This window comes from Sinocyclocheilus anshuiensis, unplaced genomic scaffold (genome assembly GCF_001515605.1).
Source record: "Sinocyclocheilus anshuiensis isolate Anshui unplaced genomic scaffold, SAMN03320099.WGS_v1.1 scaffold217, whole genome shotgun sequence".
NCBI classification, from domain to species: domain Eukaryota; kingdom Metazoa; phylum Chordata; class Actinopteri; order Cypriniformes; family Cyprinidae; genus Sinocyclocheilus; species Sinocyclocheilus anshuiensis.
The window spans coordinates 1,007,356-1,019,835 of NW_015536538.1; the positions used below are offsets into that span (position 1 = coordinate 1,007,356).

A 12,480-nucleotide genomic window follows, 5' to 3' on the forward strand; every position below is an offset into this window, starting at 1 on the left:
ATATATATATATATGTGTGTGTGTGTGTGTGTGTGTGTGTGTGTGTGTGTATATATATATATATATATTATGTAGTATTTATGTAATATAAAAATATTTATTCTTTAGCTTAAGTTATAAATTTTTATATGTAATTTATGTAAATTATATATTTAAATGTTTTGTATTTTATAAACCTTATTTGCATAAGTATTTCTATTATATTATACTGTATTTTATACATTATAAATACATGTTATATACTAATGTTACTTTACAAAATATATATTTTATACATTAAGTGTTTTATATCAAAGGAACATAAAAAGCATGCACATTGTCTGAAATACAGGTGCATAAAAATGCAAAACAAAGTCAGCACACTGTAGCATTATATACATACAAAGTATTTATGTAAAATACATTATAAAATATATAACGTATAAAATAATTTTTGCAATGTAACAGTTTAAAATATCATATGCATAATTATAAAATGTACTTAAATATATTTAATATATTTTTCAATATACAAAAAGTATTTAAACACATTATATTTATATATTAAAATAACAATATAACATATATGATTAATAATAATAAAATGTGACCCTGGAGCACAAAAGCAGTCTTAAGTCGCGGGGGTATATTTGTAGCAATAGCCAACTTAATTTTTGATTAGTAATATGCATTGCTAAGAACTTAATTTGGACAACTTTAAAGGTGATTTTCTCAGTATTTAGATTTTTTTGCACACTCAGGTTCCAGATTTTCAAATAGTTGTATCTCGGCCAAATATTGTCCTATCATAACAAACCATACATCAATGGCAAGCTTATTTATTCATCTTTCAGAAAAAAGATGAACACTTAAATTGACACTTAAGACTGGTTTTGTGGTCCAGGGTCACAAATTATATTTACAGACGTTTTTTTAAATATTTATAATAACTTTTGTATGTAAATGGTCTTTATTCCAGATCCTCTTGTTTGCGTTCCTGAAAGTGATCGAGGAAGGCAGTCACATGGTGATGATGGAGTGTCCCGAGATGGTCAACACGCTCCTGCACGAGTTCTTCCTCTGGGAACCTGACAATTCCAAAAAGGACACGGTTACCACGGTAACAGCCGACGAGGCCACAGCCGTCCAGACGCTCGCCGTCAGCACAGGGACGCCCAAGGTCAACAAGCCCCTTAACAAGTAACCTGATGATTAACGTTTTCGGGGTGAACCAATCAGAAGGCTGTTGATGGCAGGCTGTCAAACAGTCACCTTGGCTGAGAGCTGGTTTTTGGTCAGAAGGCCTGAGCGGGTGTCCAGACGGGGGTGAGAAAGATTCACAGGTTCGAAGAGACTCTCTAGCGATGAGGGAAAAGCAGCAGCTGGTTTTAAACCAACGATGGTGGTTTATGACATCACAACGCCTTTGTTTCTCTATGCTACCTTTGGACAATATCTTTCCTTCTTGTGCTGTCTAAAGAAAAGGACTGATGGAAATCAAGTGTGTCCAAGTCCAGACGGGACTGAACTACGAGAAAGAGGAGGAGAATTTGATGAGGTTGCTTTTAAAAAACCCAAGAGAGTGTCTAAAGTCAACATGAAACCCATTTTACTTCCATAATATGACACATTGGGCGTAGTACAAGTACAATCATGAAAAACAGCAGTTGCGTTAAAAATAACGAGGACTAATTAATTGTGATTGGAAAATAACAGGGTTGTTTTCATGCTGACTTTAAAGGACGTTTGTACAAAATCTGTGTTCACGTCAAACTAGTACTAACACGTTTTAACGTCTTCCCTCATAAATCAAATCTTGGAGTTGAAGAGCGATTGAAAACAGATGTATGAGACACTCAGTCCTGTTAAACCATCTTAAAAAGATAACGTACTGTAAACGAACACACACATTTAACTTGAAACAAATCATTCGAGTTAAAAAAAACAAAACAACAGATGTCGGTTCACATGAAGGATAAAAGCGAGACAAGCGAAAACATTGATCGCCGCAATGGGAAATTTTATGCACTTGTTCGTCTCCTAGCAACTAGAAAGTCGGGCATTAGAACAAATGCACGGTGAGAGAGAGAGATATAATGATGCTGCTGGCCACAACATGACACGGTGCTGAGGAAAAACAGGATATAAGCTACAGTATCACGGAGCAGATTGCATACAAATCTGAATTTAATATTGAAATTATATTGTGAATATCTAGTCATCAGGTTGATCCAATCATGTACAATTATGCTCTACTGTGCGAGGACAGACCGTCTGTCTATGCAAAGAATAACGGGGGGCTTCTGCATGCATCCGGCCGGTTATCATGAAAACAGCTAGTCAAAGGCAAACTGGATCAAGGAGATCTGGTCCATCTAACCCTCCATCACTGGAGATAATTAACAAAGACATCATGAGATCTCTGCAGACTCCTCACATTTATGCAATGAAAGCAGTCAAACATCACACATCAGAGCAGATCAATTGGAGAAATTATCAGGTTTTTAGGTAACTTAAAATCCCAGTGATTATTTTACAAACTGTAGTTGCTTTTAACTAATAATTAATAAGAGAAAGGCAATTCAAACGTCCTGATATCAGAACTGCCTTCAAAAACAACTTTAAAAACAGAATTAAAAAGACTGGAGTCAGTAATATTTGATTTTTTAAATGAAATGAATACTTTTATTCAGCAAGGACACATTAAATTGATCAAAAATGACAGTAAAGATGTTTATAATGTAAAGATTTCTATTTCAAATAAATGCTGTTCTTTTGAACTTTCTATTCATCAAAGAATCTTGGAAAAAAATGTATCCGTTTCCACAAAGATAATAATCAGAAACGGTTTTTTGAGCAGCAAATCAGCATATTAGAATGATTTCTGAAGATCATGTGACACTGAAGACTGGAGTAATGATGCTGAAAATTCAGCTTTGATCACAGAAATAAATTACGTTTTACCATATATTACATATATGAATACTTTCCGTACCCACTGTATATATTACAGAAAACAGTTATTTTGATTTATAATAATATTTCACAATGTTACTGTTTTTTTTACTGTATTCCTGATCAAATAAATGCAGTCTTGGTGACTTTTCAAAAACACATAAAAAAAAAAAAAAAAAAAAACTTACAGGTTCCAACTGTTGAAAGCTATAGCATAACTGTTAATTCCCATTTCAACAACAACAAAATTATGCATTACAACAATAAAATACGCAGACTTTATTCTCACAATCCAACTACTAATAATAACTGAACACACGTCCTTCAGGAAGGAAATTTACACTTTTTTTGGATGTGCTAAGAAATGTAGACCTTGATTTATTTAACACGCTGTGTGAATGATATAAGAATTGAAGATATCTAAAGGAAAAGCTGTGGACTGAATTGTGAGTGAATGAGTTTGTCTACAGTGATTACAGCTGGATGTCGGTGTTTAACATCAATCCCAATGAGTACCTTCTAGCATCTTATTATTACTAAGACTACTTAAGCCCTATGGGTGGCATCTGTGGCCTGCTGCCGTTTAGCACAGACAGTAATCTCATCCTTTAGTTTGTAAAAACAAACAAAAATGCACTTACTGTACAATCCAAGTCTGTGGAAGGTTACTGGATTTTACATTGTCAGAATAAGTCAAATGGTAATAAGTCACACTATTCTCATGTTAACATGTATGATGTTTAAGTCCTGTGGCTTTATGTTGAAAACAGTGAATATTTTAGCATTTATTCCAGTGCAGACTTCCACTGAAAGTGCATTACTGTACATGCGTCGTTCCTTGTTTTTGCAAAAATGATACGATAAACAATTCCACAGATGTTGCTCATGCAGCTTAAGTCGCACCAAACCCAGAATATTTAAAGGGGTCATATGATGTTGCTAAAAAGAACATTATTTTGTGTATTTGGTGTAATGACGGCAGCAACAATACTACAGCGAGAAAAAAAGTTGCGCCTTCTTTCTTTGCGTGAACATTTGGGCGGCGTTATGCAAATCTTCCCACATAGTGAGGTAGATATGTGGGGGCGTGTTAGAACGAGCCGTTTTAGGTAGGTGTGGTTGACTCTTAACTTTTATAAAGAATATCTCTTTGGATTTGAGACTTTAGTCTTTGCAACTTTACAGATCTTCTTTATGCACCAAGAGCTTGTAACACTCCAGAGAGAAAGGAAAAATTGAAATCGCAACATATGACCCCTTTAATTAAACGTTACTTGCATCAACAATTTCACTGTAATGCAACGCAGACTGACTTTCACACGATATGAATTTTATTGAGCCACTCCTGTGAATTAGAAAACAAAAAAACAGTGTTTTTGACAAAAACTGTACTGCCTTCTAGATAAAACAGCATATTTTTCATTAGTGTAAATGAACAGTATATGCATATCCCTTTTGGATTTATCTGGCCTTATCAAAGGGATGGAAATGATTTCTCTGACATTTGATTGGAGGAAGGATCACTGACAATTTTAGAGAGTTTGTAGCTACATGGTTTTAACATCATAAAGAAAATATATCCCAAAGATTTCATGTCTACTAAGCATCACTATTTATGATTGAAAAAAAAAAATTCCACAGAGACTCTGTTAGGCCAGTATGTAACCACCTAGCAACCATGCAATACACCCTAGCAACCATGTAGCAACATTCTAAAAAACTTATAACATTCAGAGCATAACAACGCCTCTGGAAACCACCCATGTTGAGTTTACAATGTAACAGTTGCGTAACATTCTAGGTGGACGGATCTGACATTTGAAATTCCTTGTTTCTAATTCACAGACGGGAGCAATAAGACTTTTCTATGCTAATGGCAGTTCTGGCTTTCCTCTGAGCGCCTGGGAGTGTGTTTTCAGAAGAGACAAGAAACAATAAAATGAAACACAATAAACGAACAATACTGGCCAATACTGTTAAAAAAAACTGCCAAAGGGAGTGGAAACGAGTCAGATGGACTAATACTTTTGGAGCGCGTGAGTAAAGTGGGTTTGGGGGAGATGAATATTATCTACAGATGCTGAATGACACTAATGACTGATGATGATGATGAAGAACTCTTCTTCCTCTGGTCGTGTACTGATGTCAGTACCCCATTGTGAACATTGTGGTTCAGTTTGTGTCAAATGTGTGTTGCATATATCTATTGGAAAGTACTATACCATGCACTGCCTGAAAATGTGTGCATATAAAATGTCATGAAAACTATATAAAAATGTGATTAATAAATTTTAAAAAATGTTTTTTTTATCTGTTTTTCCCCCTCCAAAACATCAAGAATTATTTATTTCTATGTCACACACACAGATGTTAATTTCTATAATTTCTCTCTCTCTCTAATACATATAATAGTAAAACCGCAGTCTTGTTTTAGTGTTCCTGTGGCTCAGTGGTAGAGCATTGTGTTGTCAAAAAGTCATGGGTTCGATTCCCAGGAAACACACATACTGGTAAAAAATGTATAGCCTGAATGCACTGTAAGTCGCTTTGGATAAAAGTGTCTGCTAAATGCATAAATTCATTAAATTATATATAGTATTATATTTAAAATATGCAGCTAATAATATAGTTGTAAAAGGCCTTATATTGACACAATCCTAAATAATTGGGATTTGCATTTCATATTTGAATAACACAATTATCATTCATTCTGATTTTACATTTTCTGATGATATGATAATATCCCTTTAAAATGCAGGACAGTTGCAATCTCATCAAACAACCAATAGATGGAGCTAAAGATACTAAAACTGTTGTTTCTGAACACTGAAATAATAATATAATAATAATGCAATATTATTGTACCTAGTTGAATGCATTGGTTTGAAGTATATTTCAAAAACTTATTTAAATGATTTAAAAATTCTAAATGGGTTACAATCAGGTACACTAGCTGAAAAAATGAAAAAGAAAATGCCCTGTCTTGGATAAGTGTTTTGTTATAAACAAATACACACATTTCTGAGCAACGCTCAGGAAGTCTCGAATCAAAGAAAACGACCAAATATTTACTCTGTGCTGCGTCACAGCATCCATCACCATGGAAACCAGCTCAGAAAGCTTTCATGATATCATGTGACTCGTGGGTCACATGACAGTCCCACCCTGCATGTATATTTTCATGAACCTTTACTGAGAAGTCAAATTTCTGTGTAGTCTGCCTGTCTGAGGCACTAATTATGACATGGACATATGGCGCAAGCGATTCATCTTCATACAGTATTTTAGTTGCTCGAAAGCATCTGGTGGTTTAAATAACATGAAATGAGGTTTGAGAGAAAAGCCCTGCGCTCTCGACATAATTCACAAAAGTAAATACAACATGTCGATTCAAACCTAAAACCAACTTAAAGGAGGAATCATTTTCTCCATGAGCTTGTGGTTTGAATCACCGTAATTGGTTGCATGATTTGACGAGACATGTTTATAACATCTGGTTATTTTGAAAATACTTCAGACAATTAAAAATACCTAATTACAACTCTCCCATTGGGAATCCATGTAAAGTTCATACAAACTGCCAGAATGAACGGAAAAAGAAGGACAGTTAAAGCCAAATGTATACTTTGGTGTCATTTTTGAACTTACAATATATTAAACAATCAGTTCAAAATTATGCTATGGAAATATAAGTTCAGGGGTTTTGGGCAGTTCATTTGCATTTATTAATTTTAATGGCACTGTGAATGAAATGACTGAATAAAACAACGTTAAAATAAAAGTTACAATTACAAAAATAAATCTAGCAATAAATACAGAATATATATAGATATAATTGAATAAAACAATGGTAAAAGTGATCAATATATTATGTGTGTGTGTGTGTGTATACATATACACACACATACACTATAAATATATATATATATATAGTGTGTGTACTATATATAAAATATGTGTATACTATATATGTATATAATATATAATTTTTAAATTTATTAATAAATTTATTATTAAATAAATAGAACATTTGAGCAAATAAATAGCGTATATATAAAATATAAACAAATTTTTATATTTTTAGTAAATAGATTTTTTACTATATTTTTATTACATCTATTATAAATTGCATAAACAGAGCAAACGGGACAAGCATCAAATTGTGTATATTGATATAAATTATATTAAAAAATAAATTATAAATAAAATAGATAAAAGTTGCAGTCTTAATTCTGGAATTACAGTATGTCAAAAAATGAGCAACTGTTCAAATTTCAATGGATAACAGATTTAATAGTCAGCTGTAAATAAGAAAACAATTCATAAAAATTCTATACAGTAAATGGAAATACATTTTCAAATAGTTTTTCAAAAAAACAATACATAACTTTCTGAAGGTTATTCTAATAATATCAGATGCCATTTTAAAATAGATGGGCAGTGTTTTTATTTCATTTCTGAATAGCACACAACAATGATTAATTTTAATTTAACATTTTCTGATAAATGACTGACAGGAGTCACAGAACACAGTCCAGAACATTAATATATTAATATTGGTGCTGATCACATTGAGACCTCATGGTCTTACCCTCTGACACTGGGACGAACTCTATTTCATTTGTAAACTCAATCCAGCTCTGTAAACTGTCATGATGCATCACTGTGATTCTGCACATTAAATCCAGCAATTAAACACATCATAATACTTGGGCAACGGTTTGGTGTGGGGAAGAACAGTCCCATCAGACTAAATGACTGATTTCACCCATAATAAAATCTGCTAAATAAAGTCTTCTGCAAACACACACACATCTGGATGTGATTCCACCGGCGTTCCTTCATATCTTTCGCTGAATGGCTTGTGTCCACTGCAGTTTTGTTTTATTCAGCTGGCGGGTGATAAAAAGAAAAATCAGATCTGGGTATTTTTTTATTATTTATTTGAAGAGAGAAACCCATAAAAACTTTCAGGCATGTTTTTTCCCCTAATTAAAATCAAATCTATTGTAGAATTCTCATCATTTAACTCCTAGAAACAAATGGGTAACTGGGATTAATTTGTCCACACACTAAACCAATTGTACCTCTCTAAAAAGTAAAGAGAAAGAAATAGGAAACAAATTATTTTTAAAACTACTTTTGTTGTTAAAAGTAAACGTAAACCACACCATAAAATAATCTTTTGAAGTTGTAAATAAAGATTATTAGAGTGTTTTACTAGAAAACACTATTTCAGTCTTTCCACTTCAAAATCTCACATTTAATTCAATGTGCCACTTGCAGATTCTTTGTTATTATTTGTAAAATTTACTAGCAATTTGTTGCAAAAATCGTTTCTACACCATATTTTTATAACACAAAGTTATTGTGAATTTAAATTATTAATTTAAATTCTATTCATTCTGACCACCTCTTTTCTACTGCTTTAAAATACATAGCTTAAAAAAATGATTGTTTCTGCCATGGGATTAAAAAAAAATTAAATAAATAAATTTAAAAAATAAAATTAAAAGGTAATTGCAACATTTAATCTTACAGTTCTCGCTTTTTTCTGTCAATTGTCTCAGAATTGTGAGAGATAAACTCAGAAATTTGAGATGCAGTATAAACTAGGAATTGCAATACATAAGTCAGAATTGCGAGATAAAAAGTCACAATTACCTTTTTTATTTTTGACTCGTCATTCCACGGCGGAAAGAAAAAACAAACAAACAAACAAAACAAAAAAAAATAATTAAAAGTCATTGTGGGATAAACTAAAAATTAAGAACTAAAAATTAAGTTTATAACAGTTCTGAGGTAAAAAGTCTGAATTATGCGATAAATGTCACAATTGCCTTTTTTATTTTGTGGCGGGGAAAAAACAATTGCGAAATGTTAACAAAAAAATACATAAAATTCGCAACGTTGAGAAAAGAAGTCTGAATTGTGAGATTAAAAACTTGCAGTTACCCCTTTTTATTTTTTGTATTCCAAGACCGAAACAAGCTTCTATATTGAATCACTCCCATGATCTTACCAAAACCATATGCTGTCATTTTTCCTGTGCAACACAAAAAGCTATTCCCTTTCACATCCAGTTTTCCCATGCCGTAACCAAAGCCTCGTTTGTGGCGTCGCTCTCAGCCTCGCCTTCACACCAACAGGTTCGACTCAACACAAACGCAGCCGAAACAGACACCGCAACAGGTCAGGACACATGTCAAACATCTGAGGTCCCCCGTTACAATAACAAAGCTCAAACAGCCAGGAAAGGAGCCAGAGCAGAGGGAGTCAATTCCAAATGTCTGATTGTATAACGAAACAAATAAACAACGCACTCAGAATCTGGTTCTGGAACCAAAACCACAACTCTAATGCACATACTTGGTTTCAGATCATTGGTTCTTTTCAGGACAACTATCACCGTTGATCAAACCCGAACATCCAGTCAGAGGGGTCTGTGGCCACTTTAAGACTCATCTTCATGAAATCGAACATCTAGTTTCATACACTGAGGGCAAATACAATAATACTTCGCTTTTCCAATCTATTGCGACAATAAAATTGCGGTGCGCGAAATAGAGCGTGACAGAGAGCAAGCGGCCACTCTGGAAGCAAAAGTCGTTTTCTCCATTGGGAGTTCTGAGGCACAAACCGAACCAAACCCCAGATAAATCACAACATGACAAAGTTTACTTGAAAGAAAACAAAAAGTATATGAAATGCAGAAAAAGACAAAGATGCAATGTCTTTTATGAGTGAATAAACTATTTACTCACAGGAAAATTACATCATACCCTTCACTAGCGATTATCGTGAGCAGTGACGTCAAAGACAGCAGACAAGGAAAATTATAGTTCATTTCATACAGTAAGATATTTTCAATTTGTTTACAAAAATGAATTATTGAATTTTCATCAAAGTACACTGCTCCTTTTGAATGGCTGATGTAGGAAGATGCCATCCGCCTGTTTGAAAGGAATAATTCACTCAAAAATTCACTCAGGCCATGCAAGATGTAAATGGAATTTGTTACTTCATGGGAACAAATTTGGAGAAATGTAGCATTCCATCACTTGCTCACCAATGGATCCTTTGCAGTGAATGGGTGCCGTCAGAATGAGAGTCCAAACAGCTTTAAAAAAAAAATCACAATAATCCACAAGTAATCCACACCACTCCAGTCCATCAGTTAACAACTTGTGAATCTTGTGAAATCAAAAACTGCATGTTTGTAAGAAACAAATCCATCAAGATGTTTTTTTACCTGTCTGAATCAGGTGATAAATCTGCACAGATCAACAAACACACTGCTTTTGGTTTCACAAGATGTTAACTGATGGACTGGAGTGGTGTGGATTACTTGTGGATTACTGTGATGTTTTTATCAGCTGTTTGAACTCTCATTCTGACGGCACCTATTCAGTGCAGAGATCCATTGTTGAGCAAGTGATGTAATTAACATTCATGGATGAACTATTCCTTTAAGTATTTGTAAACTATTATCATACACACCTATTTTTTGGTGGCAAAGATTTGGTAACCTCATGTAAATGCCTCCAGCATATTGCTGAGCAAGTGATGCAATGCTACATTTCTCCAAATCTTCAAATCTGAAGAAACAAACTCATCTACATCTTAAATAGCCTGAGGGTGAGAACATTTTTGCCAAATTTTAGTTTTTGGCCAATTTATTCCTTTAATGCTTTATAGTTGCAGTTTTAGTGTTAAAGGGATAGTTCACCCAAAAATGAAAATTTGATGTTTATCTGCTTAGCCCCAGGGCATCCAAGATGTAGGTAGTCCATGCTAACCTCGATGCTTGTGTAATCAATGTGTGTTAATAGCAGCATGTTTGCTCCTGATCTCACCCGCATTACCTGATAAAGCTCTAATGAGAAGTTTGCGAGCTGATTAAAGCCTCTATAACAGATTAAGCCTGGCCTGCCTTGCAGATTTAGAGAGCACTAACTTTGCCTCATCTGAGTTACCTAATTGTCCTTGCTCAGACCGGCTGATGAAACCGGTGTAAACTGTCAGAGATACTCGAGCTACACGACACAGCTGACAGACATTTTCCCGGTAATAGACGTTTCCAAGCCAAACTAGCTAAAGGCCTTCAAAGGAAAAGAAAACAGACATTTATCAACTGCCTGATTCCTGATCATCAGCATGTCACGGAGAGTATATAAATGCGCATAAACGTCTTATCTTCTTATATTCGTCTTCTATGTTCTTACATATAAATAATCTGGGGTCAGTATGTTTTTTTTTCTTTTGAAACAAATTACTACTTTTATTCAGCAAGGATGCATTAAATTGATTACAAGAGACAGTAAACAGACATAATGAGCTTTCTATAAATCAAAGAATCTTGTACTACATTTTCCACAAAACAAATATTACACACACAACTGTTTTCAACATAATCAGAAATGTATAAAATAATACAAATTATACTGAATGGAATAGTGTATAATGTTACAAAAGCTTTTTATTTCAGATAAATGCCGATCTTTGGATCTTTCTATTCATCAAAAAATCCTGAAAAAAAAAATGTACTCAACTGTTTTAAATATTGATAATCAGCAAATCAGCATATTAGAATGATTTCTGAAGATCATGTGACACTGAAGACTGGAGTGACGATGCTGAAAATTCAGCTTTGATCACAGCAATCAATTACATTTTAACATTTTACAACAGAAAACAGTTATTTTAGATCGTAAAAAAATATTTCTGTATTTTAGATCAAATATATGCAACCTTGGCGAGCAAATATAAGTATTAACAAGCATAAATGTCATTGTATTAGATAAAAGTGTCATTTATTAAGTGTCAAGTGTCATTTATTGTAAGGCTTTTTTTTTCAACAAAACATTTAATTAAAACTAAAACAGTAGATGTAGTGTTGAAAATTAACAGTCCTTTTTTATGGTTAGTGGGTGATGTTGATCGTTAATGTGATTCACTACACCTGTGTGTACATGAGAAGAACTGACTTCATACATCCACTAAAAATCAAACACACTGAGACTTCAAAAAATGAAGAACAGCGAAGTTAATGTGGCTTACGTGTCCAAATACTGTAGTTAATTCTGTAGTCTGTGAAGTAAACAGAAACATAATAATGATGTAATCTCTGGACTGGATGGACTGCTGAGGATTTCCTGCTATCATTACATCAGAAAGTCTGTCATCTCAACATCACGTGACTCCGCTGGAAGCCTTTTTCGGGGTTCCAGTGAAGAGCACTTCAGTTTGAAATTCATCTCTATGGTCTTGGTTTACTTGTGTTTAGTAATTCACCATAGCGGCTTAGCGAGAAGAAGACAGGCTGCCGTGCAGATAAAGGAAAAAGGGTATGAAAAGTGCTCCGAGTCGCTGCAGAATACAAAGAAAACTGAACAACAACAAAAACTGGAAATGTTGTTGGAGACGGGCTTATTGAAAATGCAAGCTCTGCCAGCAGGAGGCGCTTTTAGAGCGGTAGAACTAGCGGTTTCCCCGGTAATGGCTGTAATCAAATCAGCTCCGCTCATGAACGCTTCTTTATCAGAT

The 12,480-nt window shown here is 33.9% G+C and overlaps 1 protein-coding gene across 3 annotated transcripts in view; it reads left to right on the forward strand.

Moving 5' to 3' along the window:
- Window positions 1-2,613, forward strand: part of abhd8a (abhydrolase domain containing 8a) — a 17,610-nt gene extending 14,997 nt beyond the window's left edge. For all 3 annotated transcript variants that reach the window (XM_016496352.1, XM_016496360.1, XM_016496370.1), the window contains exon 5: window positions 959-2,613. In XM_016496352.1, the coding sequence (XP_016351838.1) occupies window positions 959-1,183 (225 nt within the window). In that variant the 3' untranslated portion in view covers window positions 1,184-2,613. The remainder of the gene's footprint in view (window positions 1-958) is intronic.
- Window positions 2,614-12,480: the final 9,867 nt, after the last annotated feature.